General features: G+C 41.5%; 1 protein-coding gene across 3 annotated transcripts in view; it reads left to right on the top strand.

The window, feature by feature from the left end:
* FYB1 (FYN binding protein 1) overlaps positions 1 to 21,416 on the top strand; it is a 153,387-nt gene that overhangs the window by 90,554 nt on the left and 41,417 nt on the right. For all 3 annotated transcript variants that reach the window (XM_045848262.1, XM_045848260.1, XM_045848261.1), the window contains exon 3: positions 20,420 to 20,576. In XM_045848262.1, the coding sequence (XP_045704218.1) occupies positions 20,420 to 20,576 (157 nt within the window). The remainder of the gene's footprint in view (positions 1 to 20,419; positions 20,577 to 21,416) is intronic.

The following is a 21,416-nucleotide window of genomic DNA, read 5'->3' as shown; positions in this document are numbered from 1 at the left end:
TTATGGTTCTGTCTTTAGAAGCAGAAACTCTAATCCCCTGGCAATTTGCTCTGGGAGTGGTCAAAAGGGATTCTGCCGCCGCGGGTGGGTCCACTTGGCCTCATTCTGGTCCCTTTCTGGGTAGAAAACTGGTCGCCAGCGTCCCATAAACAGTGTGTTGCAGATCGCTCCTCATCCCTCTGTCTGCTGTTCTACAGTCTCTTCAGTCTGCCCCTGGAGTCGTCTCCTGATTTTCCCCGTTGCCTCGTGTCAGCCTCCACCCCTGCTCGCCACTTCCCCGTCTGTCCAGTTACTAAAGGAGGAGTGCTATGGCTTTTCAATGAGGTTTTCCCCATTTCCTAACCGCCAGGTTCTCTTACTTTGGCTGTGGCTGGAGCATATACAGTTTGGTTCTTGTAGAGAGGGCCAGAAGGGAGTTTCAAAGGATGAAGTACTAACAAGTGTCAGCTAGGACCCGAAATAATATAACTGAGGGTCAGAGACAAACAAGTCGTGCTTTAAGACTGAACAAAGAGAGGCTGTGATAATAATACAGCTATGAGTACGTGAAACAGTTTATTCTTGCATTGTCATTTATTATTGTGTTGCTTTTCATACAAACAACTGTAAACCTCCTGTTGCCTCACCTGCACCTGTCAGGCATGGAGCTGCACACCTCAGGAGTGCAGTGACTTCTTCCCGTTACCAGTCCCTTCATTTTTATGTGGACCTTCGAATAACACAAGGCCCACCATTCACTCTGCACCCGTGATGCTCAGACTTTAGCGTGGAGCAGAATCGCCTAGAAGGCTTATTACACAAGATTGCTGGGCCCCAGCTACAGAGTTTCTAACCCAGTCGATCCGGGATGGGGTCTGAGAGTCAGAATTTCTGATAATTTTTCAGGGGATACTGCTGTTGTTGGTTCTGGGCTTATAGGCAGAAGTGGATAAATGCTATCTCCAGGTTATTTTTTTTAATCTTTTTAAGCAATCAACCTAAAACATCTCTTTATACCTTATTCTAAATCTTTTACTATGTCAGTAATGCCACCATTAGCTAGCATTTCATTTAAAGGAGAGGGGGAAAAAGTCAATGTTTCTCAAAGTGTGGTTCGTTAGCCACAAGCGCCAGAACTCGCTGAGACTCTAAGCAGCAGTGCAGGCCTCTAAGCCCCATCCCAAAGCATCTGAATCAGGGCCTCTGAGGGTGGGTTCCTAAGCCTGTGTACCACATAAAGCCCAGTGACGCTGATGCCCTGAACGGTGAAAACTACCGCCGTCAACCTGAGTTTAATGACTGCAGTGGCTGAAGAGCTGAATTCTGACGATTTAATAGGAGCCTAAAATATGACTCTTTTCAGGAACTAGGACTCATATTTCAGTTATCTAAAATGTAAATTACCATTTTATCTTTTGAGTAACTATATTAAAATTTAGTATTAAATTTTAAAATTTATTAATATTTTATCCATGACATAGGGGTCCCTTAAAATTTTTTTCTATGATTCCTGTACATAGTTGATATTTTTCCTTGCAGTGTACTAAATTTTTTGTCACTAAGTAATTATACTTCTTCCTGTTTGATGTCATTCTAGTTATGCCTCTGACTTACTAAGGATTCTTTTTTTTTAAAGATTTTATTTATTTATTTTTAGAGAGAGAAGGGAGGGAGGGAGAGAGAGAGAGAGAGAGAGAGAGAGAGAGAGAGAGAGACATCAATGTGCGGTTGCTGGGGGTTATGGCCTGCAACCCAGGAATGTACCCTGGCTGGGAATCGAACCTGGGACACTTTGGTTCCCAGCCTGCACTCAAGCCACTGAGCTACGCCAGCCAGGGCTCACTAAGGATTCTTTACATACAATCTTGTCTTCTAAATAAACAGTAGGTTTTTCAGCAAGGTGTTACCAATAATCTGAGTCGCCTGTGCATCTTTGGTGTGGTCCTGCAAAGGACGGCATTAGAGGTTTGGTCAAAATGAGCACTGAGACCCAGTTCGTAGGTGTCAAAGTTTACCCAGGTAAGTATAAGCAGTATAGTTTTAGCACAGCCTGCCAGCAGAAATCATGCTGGGGGATTTTAGGCGGGGACACCTTCTCCTACTTCCTCAGTCCCTCAAGGTAACTCTGGGTTGGTGTCCATTATAGCAAAGTCTTGGCACGTGTGGAAAGTCCCAAGTGGGGGCTTACCAAGCCTCTTTTTCTCCCCCACCCAGCACAGTTTTTTCATGCTACATCTCCAGCATCGCTCCCTTTCGTGGGTGTAAAAATCTGCATTTTGCAACTCACATTATCCAGATCTAATATTGTCGTTTCATGTATAGTTTCTTAGTCCGCCACTAAGAACTGACCTGCTTCATTGTTCATTAGTTATATAATAATGATTAAATATCTATAGGCGCATTGCAAATAAGTAACAACGTTCAGTCAATGAACGAGGGCAGCGGTAATCTGCAAGGTCAAGGGGGTTTTACTAAAAGTCTGACCAACTCCAGAGCATATGGTCTTAAGTGATACTCTATATTGACTGACTACCTTGGACTCTGGTGCCTCCTTTCTGGCTGATCTTTCTGAATGAACTTGACCCGTCCAATTCTGGAATATCTACTTGGATTCTTTAGTTTGGGGCTTATGTTTCTGACTATTTCTGCTCTCTTATGGCTAAAGATTTCCTTTCTTTCAGCCAAGTCTGTGAGTTAAATTTTAATTAAATTTAGACCCAGTGACTTTCTCTATTAGATGACTTCTTATTCCAATTCCAATTCTACAGCTAATATTAAATGTTATTCTTTCTACTCATTATATGGCTTCAGCTTATATTTAGCCATCATTTTTACTGTTCAGTGCCCTGTAACATTTCATTCCACTACTTTGTACTAAAAATGACAATAATCCTTACTGTGAATATTAATGATAAACATAAATTACATAATGAATTTTTTATGGTGTTTCATTTTTGGTGTTGATCTGAAAGAGGCAAGATCCAAGAGGGTTTGACATTTCATAATTTTTTAAAAGGAGGTTATTTATTTACATGGCCATTCGACAAATGTTTCATGACTGACAACTATGTGTTTATGCTTGGAAATACAGCAATGAGATGGACGTATATGGTTTGAGTTACCCCCTAATATGGAGGAGAAGAAAATAGAGAAGTAAATGAATAAACAAATTCAAAGAATGCTGAGAACTGTGAAAAATAGTGATGCCATGGAGTGACTGAGCAGGTGGCAGACAAGGCGAAGCTATTAAGTGAGGTCACCAGTGAAGATCTCCCTGAGAGGACGATATTTGAGCAGGTACATGAACAGCGAGAGGGTCCACCTGGACAGTGACAGAGGACAAGGGCTGTCTGAGCAGAGAGCAGTCAGTGTGAATTCCTTGGGTCAGAACCAGCCTGATGAGGTCGCACAAACCAAAAGGCCTTGAGTGGGCTGGAAGGCCAAGGACGAGGGGTCCCAGAAGAGGCTGCAGCGGTGGGCACTGACGGACCGAATCCTATATGTCCTGGAAGGTCACAGTTTGGAGCTTGTCATAAGAAGCCACTGAAGTTGAAGCCATTGCTATCTGGTTAACATTCTAGGGCTTCTCTTTGACTGCTGTTTGGAGCATAAAATGTAGGTAAATAAGAATGAGGCAGAAAGACTGGTTGGGAGGCTTTTGAGTGAGGGATGATGTGGTTTGGACCCAGGTGGTGCAGTGCAAGGGGGAGAAGTAGGTGGATTTGAGATGCGTTGCAGAGGTCGCATCGGTAGGAGTTGTTTGTGTGTTAGATGTAGGGGTTGGAAAAACAAAAGAGGAATCAGTATGAGCAGTTGTAAAATATTTGTTCACAAGATTTTAATTTCACCAATTTACTGGTATAGTTGGACTTCGTACAAGATTAGATGTGCCGCGTAACTGACGATACTTTAAATTGTATAATATAGTGATGGAGTTTGTGAATAGATTTAGGAACTGCAAAACTTGGTAGCATTTGACTGGTATGAATCATTAACCAAAGCACACAGATGAGATACATGAGGTGGAGAAGTCCTTATGTCCAGCTGGTGAGCCTGTCTGAGCTGCGGACAGTCAGGACAGTGTATTCACATTTGAGCTCTTTGAACATTATCAAAAGTCCTAAATTACCCCAACCAATTTTTAAATTGTATCTTCATTTCAGTAAAAAGTTTAAAAAATTAACGTAAGCTTACCCTGGCTTAGTGAGTTGGGAGTCATCTTGCAAACCTAAAGGTTGTCAGTTCAATTCCCAGTCAGGGCACATGCCTGGGTTGGGGGCCAGATCCCCAGTAGAGGGTGCATGAGAGACAACCACACATTGATGTTTCTCTCCCTCTCTTTCTCCCTCCCTTCCCCTCTCGAAAAATAAATAAAATCCTTTTAAAAATTATCATAAGCCTATATTTACATTTTCATTAAAGTACAACTTTATTCACCAGAGATGAGTGAAAAAGACCAAGTAAAGACTAAACAATGTCACAATGAACTATAAAAACAAAGGTTTCACAGTAATTGAAAAAAAGAAATGTAGTGGGAAATTGAGTTACAACACAGGACATAGTAAAACACTAATGCTAAACTGTAAAGAGATATTCCTAATTAGAAAACTGTGATTAAAAATAGAATATGAATGTAGCCTAAAAAAAGTGAGTTTACTCAATGGTTAAACACATGCTACTAAAAGCAAAGGTTTATCAACACCGTACAAAAATTATACAAACGCATCAAATTTGAATGAATTTTTCCTCACTAAAGAAGCTGTAATACAGGAAAGGAATGAATATTTATGAAGTGTCTACTCTAAGCTAGGTACTAATAATAAACACTTTTGTTAACTGACATAGTTATCATAATATTATCGTGAAGTAGAATTTGTATCCTTTCACAGATTAAATGAAGGCTCAGAAAGATTAAGTAATTGTGTTGGCAAAATGGAAAAATGTTTTAAAATCTCCAGTCGCAAAGAGGCTACGAGGAGGCAGGGCTTCGGCAAGTCCGCTTTGGTCAAGCCGCGCCTGCTGCACCTGCTCCGGAGAGCTGCAGCCACCTGTCCGCAGAGGCGCCTGCGAGCGCCTGCTCGCGGCCGCGTGGTCCGCAGGCAAGGGGGGGTGCGAGCAAGCTTTGGGGGATCCCAGAACACCCCACCGCGGTCACAAAGAACGGGGTGGGCTCCACGACTGTGCGTCCAATATTCGCGGGACCGGAATGTTTAGGTTTTTCATCAGGTATTTCTATGCGTGCATCCCCAGGGCAGTGTATTTTAGAGTAAGTTCAGCAAAGGTAAAACACGGGCTGCGTCCGGAAAGGCGAGGGAAATAGCGAGCGCGAAGCCATGTGAACTTTTACTTGATCTGTGTTGCGACACTTTTTTTCAGAAATGCCTGGCATATTCTTTGTGTAATTAAAAATACTTTTTTTTCCCCAAGAGAAGAAGGAAAAGGGAGAAACCTAAGATCACAACTCTAATTGGAGCTTCTCTATGGCTTCTGTATTTTCTCCTCTGGGCCTTCTCTTCTTCTCCAGGTCTTTATTTATCATGTGATGCTTTGGGGCAGTCTCTCCACTCCGGCTCCTTCCTTTCTTCTGCCTAGGTGGTCTTTCACAAATAGCAAGGGCAGTAATAGTCACCGTCATAGAAGCGCAAACACTAATTGAACTAACTGAGCACCTTCTCTTTACACCCATCTGTCTGCATAGTTGTGCTTCTTACGGTTCCTCTGGGCTGCAGTCCCTTTGCCCATCAGCCCACTGACCCTTCCCCTGGGGTCGCACCGCACCGGGAGCACCTGCTCTGTCCGCGGCACTGCAGGAAGCTCTGACTTCTGGTGGCAGTCCTGTGACTCTCCGTCTGGTCCGATGGTCCCATCTACCCCTGTAAAACCTCACGAGTGTTTGTTAGCAGGAACAAAGCTGGCTTTCTGGATGAACCTATGATTAGGCAATTTCCCTTAATAAACTTTTTCTTTATGGCAACTTCTTCTTCCTTAACTTAAAAAAAAAATGTTTCACTCATGAATTCAGATAGCCTGCAAATGTGCTTTGTTTGGTGTGCAGACTTTGGGCATGGGAGGGTTGGTGGTTTTATTTATTTGTTGGTTTCTTAGTTGTCAACATTCAAAAAGTGGGAAGGTTTTGTAGACAAATCTAGAGTTGTACTTCATAATTTACAGTGACTGGAGCCCTTTGGTAGCCACCCCGTTGAGACAGGGCATTGACCTCCTCCTCCCCAGTCACATCTCAGCTCAGGGGACAAACACAGGTTCCCACCTGGGTTCCCCTGACCAGGCGAGTGTGGAGCCTCCGTTTCTGTTTGCCCATCTTCTAAAGTCGTGATGTTGTCTCTGTGGCACTCACTCCTTCCTTGCTCCTTGACGCTACGCTTCTGGGTTATATTGATTTTATTTTTAAAGTGTTCATTCACCCAAAACAGTCACCATTCCTTCAACACATGCATCAGTTCATCTGAAGAAGTTTTGAATATTTGAGTTCCACTCCTTTCTTTCCTCCTTTATAAGTTATTGGTATACTTTTAAGACAGCATTAGCATTAGAAGGGAAGAAGTTCAATTATTATCATCTACCCAGTTATGCTCTATCATGGAGCAAGAGAGAGGCACTCTGTAAGCTCTGAGCATATGACAACAAAAATGATTTTTGCGTATTAAATTTTTCCTTTTAAAATAATGTGTAATATTTGTTAAAAAGAAAAGATTCTGCCCTGGCTGGTGTAGATCAGTGGATTGAGCGCGGGCTGTGAAACAAAGCATTGCAAGTTTGATTCCCAGTCAGGGTACATGCCTGGATTGAGGCCACAGCCCCCAACAACCGCACATTGATGTTTCTCTCTCTCTCTTTCTCCCTCCCTTCCCTCTCTAAAAATAAATAAATAAAATCTTTAAAAAAAAAAGAAAAGATTCTAAGGCAGAAACTGTCCATCATATAACTGCCTGATTTAATTTCATGTTATTTTATAAATTGAAAATAAAGAAAATCACTTATAAAAATAATTTACATTTCTTCATTACATACAATTATGGCAATAACTGTACAAACATCAAATGGATAGTGAACAAAGTTACTGGGCACGTGAATCTTTAGGAACTAAAATAACCTACAGAGACACTGAGCGCAGAAGTAAAGTCCCAGCTGGAGAAACTTAAGATAGCGATCACAGCCTTTCTTTACTTATCTTCCTCTAATTGATCACCATATTTTTTTATCTCTACTTCTTCACTTTCATCCTGATTTCTGCTTTGATTATCTGTGCAAAAGCTAACGTTTCAGTATTACTTTGTTTTTCCATTTTGATGGACTCCTCTAAGCTAACCAACATTTTCTAGGCGGCTTGCTCTCAAAGCAAAGTGTTTCTTACTAATATAGTTAGTTTTTGTTTTTAACTAAATTAGTCTTCAAAATTTCCCATCCACTATGGGTTTACAGATCCTTTGAAGATAAGAACAGATGACTATTAGTTAGAGCAAGGAAAATTTCTCTAAAACTGGATTTTCCAAACCAGTGGCCCAGAGGTTTCAAGTTCTTACCTTTGAAGGCTGCTAGGGGTCTTCTGGAAGTATCTAAGATACTTTGACATAGATAAGTCAATATCTACTTTTATGCCTATATTGTACATTATATTCTATATTTGATCAAATTCCAATTATAAAAGAGACATTGTTTATTCTTTTCAGCTATTTAACTAAACAGGATACTGTACCTCCAACATTCGGTGTAAAGGAAATGCAGACAGAAACACGCACAGATAGAATGTCTTATAAATGTATGAAGACACCCTTATCCTCACTTATAAACATAGAAATGTACATTGAAACGTCGGATTAGTTTTTACCCATCAGAACTGTTAACACTAAAGAAGTATGATAATGCACAAGGTTTGTGGGGTTATGGTAAAACAGGTATTTACCTTTTGTGCTAGACAACATACAAATGGATAAAATCTCACAACATGGCTTTATTTCCCAAAATGTTTTGATGTTGGTTCTTTTGACCTCCCAGTTTCACTTTCTTGACTTTATTCTAAAATGTATTTATATTTATGGTGAAGGGAATGAGTACAAGAATAATTGTATCATTGCAATTAATAGTCCAAAAACATAAAAATATTAGAAACAACCTGCAGTTCATCAGAAGTTAAGCATGGGGTTACCTAGCAATTCTACTCTGGGCATATATTCAAGGAAAATGAAAACTTGTGTCTCCGCAGAGACATGAACAGGAATGCCCATGCAGGCGTTGTCGGTGACAGCTGGAAACTGGCAACAGGTCTGACACCCACCCACTGATGAGTGGACGAAGAGATGCGGTCTTCACACTGTGGGCTATACTTCAGCCCTTAAAAAAACATAAAGTGCCAATATCTGCTTAAAACATGACTAAACTGCAAAAACAACTAACTAAAAACAGTCACAAAAAGCCACATACTGTACGATTCTATTAATATGAAGTGTCCAAAACAGACAAGTCTATAAAGACCAAAAGTAGGTTAGTGGTTGCCCCAGGGAGGGAGCAAGAAGACAGAAACAGGGAGTGACTGTTCGTAGGTTCAGGCTTTATTTTTGTGACGATTCATGCGTTCTAAAATGGGGTTTGATGAAGGTTGCATGATGGTAAATGCACTACCAATGAACTGTATACTTTAAACCAGTGCATTTATGTAAATTACATCTTGATAAAGCTATTAAAAATAATCTAAATTTTTATCAGTGATAGGGCTGACCACATAAATTATAGTAAATCCATGCACTGGAGAACTCCACAGCTCTGAACAAAAACTGATCGCCCTATTTGTAAAAATATTAAACAATCTCTTTTTTAAAATTAAGAAAGCAAAGAACAAAATAGTGTATTACTATGCTCCCTTTTGTGTAAAAAAAAAAAGAATAGATGAAATATCTCTTGAGGGCGGGGACCAGGATATGGGATCTAACTGTTAGATTTTCTTCTCAGGATTCCCTCTTTCCTTAAATGTTTTACTGTGTACACACTTATTTTGTAACAGAATATTTTACATTAGGTTTTTTCCTCCAAATGGAAAAAGAAAGTCCAAGTTAATAAAGCACTAAATGCCCTACTGTGTACAATAGACGCCAGACACTGTGGCCAGGTGTTGACGCATCAAGACCTGCTTTTAGAAGGTTACCATTTCACTAGGAAGAAAATGAATATATACGTGAAAAAGTAGGTTACGGGAATTTTTGAAAAAAATAAAATTAGTATAAGAAACCACGTGTGAGTGCTCTCTGCACAGATGAGGGAAAGCTCTCTGAAGAGTGCTGGGCTGCATGGGCGCTACTACTGAGGGAGGCAGGACAGCCAACCACACTACACTCACAAGGGCCCGTGGCTTTTCAGAGCTTGCCTTTTGCAGAACGTGCGACCATTAGCAGGTGTCAGGCACTAGCGGCGGTTTAGGGAAAAAAAGTGTTTAACTTGTTAAAAGGAGAATTATCTCAGTCTTTCTACAGACATAGAAGTCTGTGTGCCCTGAGAGCTTAATAAGGGCCTGTTCCATGAAGAACACAGGGTCAGGTTCTGCGATAATTCATAAGTAGAGCACCTACGATGTGCAGGCCAGGTGCGCATGTTATTTTATCATTCTCATAGTCCTCCTGCAAGTTAGGAAGTGGAAGTCCCATGTTAACAAGCAGGAACCATGAAACCCAGAGAAGCGAAATAAATCCCCAGTGTCCTATTGTTACTGTAGAATGAGATTAGGAGTCAAACCCAGGTCTGAATAAGGCCAGTACGAGTATTCTTTCTTTCAAACCGTGCTATTTCCCATGTTAAAATTGCTCCTGGTGTGCTTAGGAATCAAGGAAGCGAAAGTAATGTTTGCTTGGGTACCTGATGGGATGGATTGGAAGTTAAACTTCCTCCTTCTTAATCCGTTCTGAGATACTCTAACAGAACCAGCATTAGGCAGATTGGTTTGGGGGAAAGGCTTTATGTTTGGCTGGTTGATGGATGTTTACAGCGGAGGCGGGAAGGCTGCTGTATCAGCGATGCAGCCAGCCACGGGATAGCTGAGCAGGATGGGGGCATTTGTTAAGAGCCAGAATGTGTCCATTGCTTCTGCAAGGTGGGTGTATGTGACCATTTCACAGATGAAAAAATGAAGACTTGGGCAAGTCCAGCAGCTTACTCAAGGTCTCGAACTGAGTAACAAACAGCTGAAGGTTAACGTGGGAATGGTGGAGCCTGAGTGCAAACGCAGGCTTATCTATCCCAGAACCCTTTCATTCTTTATTCTGCCATGAAGCCACCAAGTGCAATAAAGATATAAAGGTGGCAGGCCCTGGCTGGGTAGCTCATTTGCTTAGAGTATCATCCTGATACACTAAGCTTGCAGGTTCAATTCTCATTGAGGACACATGCAAGAAGCAACAGATGAATGCATAAATGAGTGGAAAAATCAATGTTTCTCTTTCTCCCTCTCTCTCTATCTAAATTCAATAGGTTTTTTTTTTAAAGATATGGAAGTGGCAAATATAGACTTTTGTTCTAAAAAGTTTGGCTTTGAAGGGGAGGAGACAAAGCTGCTCATGGCTAGAGTGAGGGACGGGATAAAAAAAGGACATTGTTGTGTTCCTTTAGAGCAGGGGTGTCAAATTCATTTTCACCAGGGGCCACATCAGCCTCACGTTTGCCTTCAAAGGGCCGAAAGTAGTTTTAGGACTGGATAAATGTATCTACTCCTTAACAGCTAAGCGAGACCTTGGTGCTGCCACTGGGTAGAAACGAGGTGCTGGGCTGGATTCGGCCCGTGGGCCTTGTGTTTGCCGCCTGTGCTTTAGAGGAGAGAAGCTCAGACCATATATAAGATGGGAAATGTATCTTAAAGGATGAAACACACAGTCCAGAGCATATAGTAAGTGCTCACTAAATGTTTCTTGCTTGATGCAAGGTGTTAATAATGAAAGGAGCATCTATACGGAAGTGGGCACTGATAAGAACCAAGAATGCCTGTCCATGCAGGTGACAAGCAAGGAATGACATTTTCCCAGTGAATGGGGGAAAAGGAAATAGGGAGAACAAGAGATAAGGAGGTTTTAAGCTAGAACGAAGGGCGGGGGAGGATGATTGGGTGGCGTGCTGTCCATGTGCTTAGTAAAATGATAGGCAAGTCTATGCGCAGTGAACAAGGGAGGCATTGGTGTGGCTCGGGAACATGGATTGAACCATCCGTTATGGTAAATGTGATAAGATCTCCATGAGACTCAGTCCTGAGGAAGCCCACGTGTCATTAGGTATGAGTGAGTGTGCTAGGGATTCCACAATGGGTGCCCTTCTATTGTTATACAAATTACTGAACGTGGAGTTCACCAGTCCAGACTCCAGAAACGCCACGCAGACCCAGAGAGACTAAAAGTCCATGCCTCGAGTTGCCAGTTCAATGGCTAAATCCAAGGGCAGGCACAATTCCCAGAGAATAAATACACAAATGACTTCAAAATAGTTTGTCAGGATAACTTCATAATAACCCTATTTGCAGCACCCCTGTCCGTGATCATTGTGTATGTGTATGCAATGCTTCAGACTTTCGAAGATGCTTTCGTGTATATCAGCTCTGCTAATCCTTAAATGCCTGAGAAGTGGCTGGAATCCTGTTACCGCCACTTGACAGATGGAAACGCTGAATCACAGGGAGGTTAACTGATTTGCCAAAGACAAAGAGCTCTTTGGTGATAGAGCTGGCGGTAAAAATCGAAGGTTTCTAATGCCTGTCCTAATTCTGAGACATCCCAACAAAACGAGCATTAGAAATGCACTGCCTGGAGTCAGGATTTTGTGGCAATTGGGGGCAATTCGATACAACGCCTTCGGTTTGGTCAAGGAATCCAGAGATTTAAAGGGAAATCGAGAACCACAATTCTGGATGCTCCTTAGACCCCTGTGACGTGAAGGCTCTAGGTACCTTCTTAGTCAAAAGTCATACACGTCAGGCTCTACAGGGCGGATCCCCTGGGTCCTCATAGATCTCTGTGTTACAAGAGTACTGTGACAATATCTAGAACCAGTGTGTGGTTTGCAGACAAATGTGAAGTGCTAAGCTTGTGAAATTAATGCAGTTTCCTTTTCCAGTGAGTATATACAGTGCCTTCCTTGTGTGTCATTAACCACCCCTTCCGCTTCTCCTCATCCCTTCTTTTGTTTTCCTTCAATTCTAGCCCTCTGTTTATAGAGTTTTAGGCACTGGCAAAATGCCACCACTCTGGGGAGTCTGTGTTTCAGGGGCTCTGGAGCCACCCTGGGGCAAGGCCAGATAACTCCTGGGTCCCGCTGACTCACAGGGGGCCCCTCCTAGTCCTTTCCTCCTCCTAAAACAGCCTCGGAGTCCCACCCATCCGGGCGTGCCCGAGCCAAGGCACGTGACTTATGCAAAGCCCCTGCTGAGTTTCCAGAATGAAAGAGGATGAAACGTTGGAATCCGAGGCTGTTCACTTTCCAGACTCTTGAGAGCTGTTTGCACGTCCACGAGGTTTTGCAATTTCTCTCCCCTTCCTTCCCAGCGCCTGCCTCACTTTTTTTTTTCCTGGAACCAGTATGAACTGTTCCCTCATCGAAGTACAGTCAGTTCCCTCTCTTATTTTTGCCATTAGTCACATTTGTGTTGTAGTTATGAATTATATTGTTAAACTTATGGCATGTCTTGTGAAAGTTCGGATGTTACAGCAAAGTGTAAGCCGTGCTCCCACTTGACTTTCTGCAAACTGCCCAGCCCCTCCTCACCGGGCTCAGGACAGGCCTCCCCGGCTCGGTGCCTCAGCAGGCATGCAAGTTATTTTGAGCTTAAAGCTAACCGAGACCCTGGAGGCCCAAGAGACACTTTTATCTCTCCCTTAAAGAATTTAAGTTAGAGGCCTTGCTTCTAATTCGAACAGAAGTTATCTGAAGGTATCAACAGAAATAACTTTTTACGGCCTGCCTGTAAGGCAGGGCAAACTCCTCATTACTGAACATCTGCTCTCCTCTGTGTCCCGTGGATGACTTTCCTCCCCGCCCCCAGAAGCTCCAGGGCGCCTGACGTCACCCTTAAATCAGAATGTCGTGTACACCTCGTCTCTCCTTCCTGTCTCCGAACTTCTCCTGTGTGCGCGGTTCCCATACAGGGGTCCCGTTGCATCTGTGATGGAATTTGGTTGTCTCTTGTTCCTTTGTTTTGTGCAGATTTTATTGTTAGACCCGCCGGGAGAATGTCGGACAGTAGAGGAAAGCTGCTTCTGCCCCCAGGTCCCTCTTGAGCTCTCAAGCTCCTGCTAAAATGCCCCCCAAAACAGTCCCTGGGTCTGATGACTCGAGAGGAGAGTGGGCAGCAAGTTGCAGATCTGCCTGACTAGCTCCCGGTCACTGAGTCCCCCTGTGCTGTCCAGGGGACTGGCGCTGCCCGGGGCTCTGGGGCCCCATTCTGTCATGTTTGAGGAAGGAATTCCAATTGGTCTTTTCAGTTCAGCATTTTAAAACCACCGACAACACTTCCTGATTAGCTTGACCAATTTGGAGTATTATCTCTCAATTTTTATCTGTAATTCTTTTTTGTTAAAGGATTTATTTATTTACTTTTTAGAGAGAGGGGAGGGGAGGGAGAAAGAGAGGGAGAGAAGCACCGATGTGAGAGAGAAACATCAATCAGTTGCCTCTGGCATACGCCCCAACCGGTACCAAACCCACAGCCCAGGCATGTGCCCTGACCGGGAATCGAACCGATGACCCATACCGGTCAGGGCAGTCCCTAATTCTTGATGCCAGCTAAACTCCAAACTTGTTGTTGTTGCTTGCCAGTTTATTTATATTTTATCTTCTAAGTTCTTTCATGACTTTATTTCAAATTCCATTTCTTGAGACTATTCTCCCTGCCAGCTCACATCGGCCATGCATGTCTGCGGAGCATTCTTCACCAGCTCCTCAATGTCTGCTTTCCTGCTCTCTGGCTTCCAAAATCAAATTCCGATGTAAATTATAAACTCAACATCTAAAACCCCCATGCACGTGACTATCTGCTTCAGGCTTACTTCACATCCTCCAGAGCCCGTTCTGCTCTGCCTGAAACAGCAAATTCTTACCAAGTTGCACGAAGAGGAAAGGTACCCATGGGAAAAGCTGGACTCACACTCAGATCTTAGAAAAGCATGTTAGTGTGTGTCCATTTGACTTCATCAGTAATTTCATTTCATCACTTTGAGGAGGCGCAACATAGCCAAAAGGGCAAAGACATCATAAGAAATGGACTAGGGTTCAAATCCTGGCTGAGCTCGACCCCCACTTTTATGGCTTACAAACTCCCTGAACTTGGATAGTTTTCTTAACTATTGAATAGAAATTAAATAATGATATATACCCCATAGGCTTGTTATGAATATTAAATAAGATTGCATTAGTAAAATGCCCAGAATAGTGCCTGGCAAAACTGTTTATTTTATATCATTATCATTAATCTCGGAAATTTCCTATACATTTATTTTTTTCTGTTTCTTTTTTACTTCTTTTATTAGAATCCACCCCCTCTTTTCCCCACCACAAATTAGACCTTTGCTTTTGAGAATTCCAGTATTACTAATTATATTTTGGCATCACTTTAAAAAAGTCTGGATTGAGATTTTAGAACCAATCATTTTACATGAATGTTATTCTATGTTTTTCCCCTGAAAAAAACTCAGGTACTTTTTCTCAGAATTATTTTGTACGCATGCAAATATATTCCTTGTAATATCTGGAAGTGACCACAGACTTTGCAAAGCAAAATGTCCTTAATGCTAGTGGAGCATAGGAAGGTTTCGGCATATATTCTCCCAAGCTGGATGAGGAGCAGGACACACACAATTAGTTTAGAGCCTCATTAAGCCTTCCAAATTATCTCTAATAATTTTTCAAAGGCATTTTAGCTAAACGTCCAACCAGTCCCTCGCCACCGCTCAGCTCTGCTTTCCGCTGGTTCTGCCGCCCTCTCGGGCAAGCCCTCCCCTGGTGGTGGCCAGGTGGCTGCCTGCTGTCCAGGAGGACCCCCGAGCTCCCAGTCCAGTGGTGAAGCCAGCATGCCCTTCCTAGCAGCTCCAGCTAGTGTAACTCGGACAGGGAGGACAGACGCAAGCACAGCAGCGGGGCCGCGCCGCCCATGCCCACTCAGACTGTCCCACGAGTCCGTGCTTGCACAGGCGCAAATGCATGTGGGCTGGGGGCACCTCGGTTTTCAGTGCTCGCAGTCCTCCATCCCCCACACCTCGTCTGCGGTTTGTCATCTCTGTCCCTTAGACTATTCTCAGGTGACATCACCTCCTGCTTGTCAAACTTTTTCGTGGAAAGATGTCACAAACGGCTAAGGAACAGGTTTCCTGTCTAGTTTGATGATGGTTTACAACATCCACTCGCAGTGGGTTCTTCCCTGTGTGTACAGCTCTGAAATCACTTATGAGTCTATCCAATCGCATTATTTATACATGAACAAGATATCATTTTTATCTGTCAAATACAATAGGATCTTAAGTAGTTACTCCAGGAGAGAAGAGGCACTTCCAATCAGTAAGTAATAGCTAAGTGGCGCTGGGACCTCGGGTAAAGGTTTAAGAACAATAACAAGAAAAACCATAAAAATAGGTGCTGCTCTCACGTCTGACTCCAAAATAAATTACTAAGCATTTTAAGGAATTAAATGCAAATAAATAATAAATGAAGCCAAGAGAAGTAGGAGAAAAGAGAAGGTGGACCATTACATGTTCTCGGAGCAGGAAAGACCTTTCTAAACATAACGCTAGTGAATGAAATTACACATAAAAGAATTGACTCATTGGTTTAGAGAAAAAGTAGTAAGTCCAATATATCAAGAAATTAAACTTGACTCATGACAAAAATGAAATGGACAAAACATTTCTAATAAGAATAGCATCGGCTGGACATATTTACACATCAGATTTGTGAGGGAACTCATCCTTCCTACCGCAGCTCCCCCAAAACGTAGCCGCGGAAGGTGAGGAGCGGCCCCTGGGAGGAGGCGCGGAGGGGGGGGGGGGGCGGGGAGAGCCCGGGTCAGGAGCACACACCTGAGCAACCTCAGAATACAGCTCCAAGAAGGGGACTGTGACAGTGAGGACAGAGGGTCACGTTTTTGTGACCTTAAGTGAAAGAGGCACTTTAGAAAGAGGCAGAAATATCTAAAAGGAATTCAGAATGAGGAAGCTTTTTGTATACCCATATTTTGTCATGTATAAGGAGCACCTTTTGCCCAAATTTTTTAGGAAAAAATGAGGATGCACATTATACATGGGTAGTACTAATTCAGTATCTATATAAGTGTTTTTAATTCTTTTATTTATGCTTATGTGTTAAAAGTGTAACTCTAGGAAGCAATAATGATACCTGTATGCACGATAATACACTATTAATACAAAAAAGTATATACATATAAATAAATAATTGAATTTAAAAATTAAAATGAAAGACTTTTTTTTTTCCTGAATGTTTGGGCCAAAAATGTGAGTGTGCATTATACACAACAAAATGTGGCAATATGCCATTGAAAAGCCTGCCATTGGCTCATTAAGGGAATTTACTGTAAAGCACCACATTTTCTTTAAAGGTTTTGAAAATTTTTAGGGCTTGATTGGTTGCGGCAAAGTGTTTTGTTGTTGTTTTGAGCATTTTGTTTGTTTGTTTGTTTGTTTGTTTTGGGCATGGACATGCAGAAGCAGGAGCCAAAGCAGCCAAATTATTATGTCTAGTTTGTCCATGTGAGATGCAAAATGATTAAGATTTTAATAAAGAGGTTTCATTAACCAGTAAGAAAAAGGAAATGCTATTTTTAAAAGATTTTATTTATTTATTTTTAGAGAGGGAAGGGAGGGGGAAAGAGAGAGAGAGAAACATCAATGTGCAGTTGCTGGGGGCCATGGCCTGCAACCCAGGCATGTGCCCTGACTGGGGATCAAACCCGCGACACTTTGGTTCTTAGCCCGCGCTCAATCCACTGAGCTACACCAGCCAAGAAGAGGAAAAATTTTCATCTGTTATTTCCGTTGTGTCCCTAGTGCCTAGAACAGAGCTTGACACATGGTAGACATTCAATGAATACTTGTTAAATGAAAAATAAAATGTTGAACTCATTATATGCCAGGTAGGATCCCAAGTGCTTTACATATGTTAAGTCCTCACCACAACCCTATTATGATGTTCTGTGTTACAGAGGAACCCAGAAAGTCACTTAACCAAGACACCCAACAGGTAAGCGGTGAGGCCGGAATCCAAACCCGGGCACTCCGACTGCAGAGCTGGCACACTTAGTCACAGTGGATTCTCTGCGTGTACCCGAGCCATGACACTGGCAAAGAGAAATCGCAGGATCAGGATCACAGCTGTGTGACAGCCCTTGAAGGCAACCGGGTCAAATTAGAGCAAATGGAAAGAGGCAATATATTGGAAGTGGCCAGCTCAATGACAGGTCTAATTTGGTAGAAAGTGTTTAGAGGTATTTTAAAAACTATTGGAAATTGTGAGAAGAAAGTGTTCCAAAGAAAACTTTGCAAATGACAAACTTACTCTAAGAAAAGAGTAAGTTGAATGAGAAAGAAAATTATAGTATTGTATACTACCTGACTCAGCAAAGAACAATGTTTGCCTAGTCATGATAATGGAAACAATCAATACAAATTTAATTTTTTGGAAAGGTCATGCTCTTGCTATATTGGAAAGGAAAAGGAAGGAAAGCAAAAATCCACATCTATTAAACAGAAAGTCAATAATATTTTTTTTAAATCATGAATCAAGCAGTATATATGTATGTAAATGCAAAAGAAACATTTCAAATGTTGGAAGTGTTGTTGTATGTTGGTTACTGACTGGCCAATTCCTGACCATGTATTTGTTTGATAAAAATGAAATTAAAACAAGAAAGGTAGAATTTTTCTGTAATGTTGTCAAAGATTCAAAACAAAAATGCCAGTGTTGGCAAAAGGAATGAAAATGAGCTCTCTCATGCTAACAGAGGAAGCTTTCAGTCAGTATGTCTCTGGGAGATAATTTGATATTTGTAAAAAAAAAAAAAAATAAGCCCTGGCTGGCATAGCTGAGTGGATTGAGTGCGAGTGCGGGCTGCAAACCAAAGTGTTGCAGGTTTGATTCCCAGTCAGGGTACATGCCTGGGTTGCAGGCCATGACCCCCAGCAACTGCACATTGATGTTTCTCTCTCTCTCTCTTTCTCCCTCCCTTCCCTCTCTAAAAATAAAAATAAATAAAATCTTTAAAATAATAATAATGATAAATAAATAAATAAATAGCCTTAAAAATGTTGTTTGACCCAGCATTTCTTCTCAATGGGTTTATCCTAAGAAAAAAATGTAAAGAAATGTACAGACTAAGCCATTTATTATTACAGCAACAAAGAAAAGAATTATATAAATATCTAATATTAGAGCTCTGTTTATTTTTAAATCATGGTGGAGCTACATAAAGAACAATAGTTTAATAACTTAAAATGATATTTATATTAACCTGAAAAGATATTTATGAATATTGAGAAAAATAAAAAGCTGATAGCAAAATAGCAAAATGCTCTCATATTACTCCCCTCTCACAATGTCTTAAAATACTTATAACCCAGTAGTTACTGCTTGGTGATAGAATTATAGGTAATTCATATATCTTTACTTTTTCTTGTTATATATTATATTTTCTGCAATATATATGATTTACATGTGAGATTTTAAAGGTTTCAATGTTTAAAAATCACACCTCAAACAAAACAAATTTCTCATACTTTGAAGATTCAAGGAGATCATCAAAAACAGGTAAAATGTGTTATCTATGAAAACAGACACAAAAGCTAAACCTCTGTGCTACAAAATGATGGGTCAGATGAAAAATAACCTACATCTAGAAAACAAAGAATGTGGCATTCAAGTCGATACAGGCTTGTTCACAAAATCCATAATATTAAAGCTAAGGTTTATAAAAGTAAGAGAATTTCCTTTGGTTTGTTTACTTTCTATTATGAAATGCTTCATTCATATACTCTACACATAGATTTAAAAATTTTTAAGGTTTCCCTAAACAAGGTAAAAAAATATTTTTAAGAGTAGGAATTAAATTCAAAGAATTTATCTATCTCAAGAAATGGAACATTTATCAAGTAATCATTGGGGAAATGCAAATCAAAAGCACAGTGAAATGTCACCTCCCACCTGTTAGATTGGGTATCATAAAAAAAAAGACATGAGATGAAAAATGCCAGGAAGTGGAGAAAAGGCAACATGTGTGCATTGTTGGTGGGGATGTAAATTCGTGCATCCACTATGGAAAACAGGGTGGCGTTTCCTCGAGAAGATAATGTTAGACCAACCGTGTGACCCAGCACTCCCACTGCCGGGTATCTACACAGAGGACACAAAGTCATTGCCTCAAAGAGATCGCCACACTCCTGTATTCATAGCCACCTTATTCACAACAGCCATGGTATGGAAATGAGCTGTGTCCAATTACAGATGAATGGGTAAAGAAAATACGGTAAACACATATGGTGGGATGTCATTCAGCCTTGAAGAATGGAAATCCTGTTATTTGTGACAACATGGATGAATCAGGAGGACATTATACTGAGTAAAATCAGCCAGAGAAAGATAAATATTGCAAGATATGAGTTATGTGTATAATCTTAAAAAAAAGTTGAACTCATCATAATAAAGTAGAAAAATGGATGCCAGGGGCTAAGGGTGGGGGAAATAGGGACAGGTAGGTAAAAGGGTGCAAACTCTCAGTTATAAGATACGTAAAATTTGGCTGTAGCAAGTGTAGCTCAGTGGATTGAGCACGGGCTGCAAACCAAGGGTTGCTGGTTTGATTCCCAGTCAGGGCACATGCCTCGGTTGTGGGCCAGGTCCCCAGTAGGGGGCATGTGAGAGGCAACCACACATTGATATTTCTCTCCTTCTCTTTCTCCTTCCTTTCCCCTCTGTCTAAAAATAAATAAATAATATCTTTTAAAAAAAGATATGTAAAGTTTGATGATCTAACGTTTAACATGGTATCTATAGTTAGTAACACTGTATTGTGTGATTGAAGTTTGCTAGGAGAATAGATTACAAATATTCTTCCCCTCCTCCCAGAAAAAGTAAACATGTGAGGTGATGGATGTGTTAATTAACTCACGGAAGGAATCCTTAAATGATATATAGGTATCTAAAATTATCATGTTGTACACTTAAATATCTCACAATTTTATTTGTCAATTATACCTCAATAAAGCTGAAAAAATAAAAGAAATGGAACATTAAAAATGCTATGTCCCATGATACTTAGGATATTAGATTCTCCAAAGCATCGACTTCAGATGCATTTCTTACATTTTATGTCTAAAATTCTCATTTCTACACAATGGAGTAACCATTTCTTGTGCTTTGAAGACTTGTCTTAATTCATGGTGTTGTTTGTTTTGCTTTTTAGGTACCAGCAAAGGCCAACCACCTTTCTCAACAACTTCCGTACCACCGCCTCCACCGTCCCATCCAGCCAGCCAACCACCCTTGCCAGCTTCTCACCCAACACAACCGCCGGTCCCAAGTCTACCTCCCAGAAACATCAAACCTCCTCTAGATCTAAAGTAAGCAAAAGATTATCTTGTCATGTCTTTGTCAGCCTCTTGCCATAGATTTCCAAACTGTGCTTGGCTGAATGCTAAGAGTTCCGTGGTAACCTGCGGGGGCCCCAGAAGTGGACCACTGGCGGGGAGACAGGGTGTCTAAGCAAGCTGCTCTCTGACCTCCAGCACCTCCAGCCACTCTTGTTTGTCTGTGTTTGCAGTAGTTTGCCCCTTAAGCATTTACTAGGAGAAAATTTCCGCTGACCGACGTGGGTCGGCACCCCCACCCTCACCTCAACCACCATCATTACCATCACCGCTCCAGCATCGCCACCATCATTATCACCACCACCACCACCACCACCATGTTTTACTGACAGCCTGTGGCGTGCTGGGCATTTTACATACATACTCCCTATAATCTTATCAAGTGTGTAACGTTTCATCGTTCCCCAGAGGAGGAAATGGAACTCTACAGAGGCTAAATAGCTTCTGTAAGATCATGCAAGAATAGAGTAGATATTGGAGCCAGTGTCCATCTGAGTCCAAAGGAAAGCAGGTTTTCTCCCATTCTGCAGATTTGGGGCTGTTTTAAAAACCTAGAAAACTTTTATTCAAGCTTAAATTTTCTTAGATGGTACCTTTTTAGAAATGTTAAAACTATAGGGGTTTCTGTACAGGCTCTTTATCTGTGATTTACCAGGACAGGTAGGGGCGGGGAGGAAAAAGCAAGTGGAAGGTTGGAGTAGAACACAGTGTTGTTTTAAAAAGAAATATCCAGTCAGTGGCAAGCCTGCCTCCTATGGCCCGTGGGGCTAGATTTTCCCTTTCTCCTTCTAGAAAATTGCTGTCCGTGATTCT

Source organism: Phyllostomus hastatus, unplaced genomic scaffold (assembly GCF_019186645.2).
Source record: "Phyllostomus hastatus isolate PE091 unplaced genomic scaffold, TTU_PhHast_1.1 phas_contig_58, whole genome shotgun sequence".
Classification (NCBI taxonomy): Eukaryota; Metazoa; Chordata; class Mammalia; order Chiroptera; family Phyllostomidae; genus Phyllostomus; species Phyllostomus hastatus.
The sequence above is the reverse complement of the archived record's forward strand: the minus strand, read 5'-3'. Positions and strand labels throughout refer to the sequence as shown.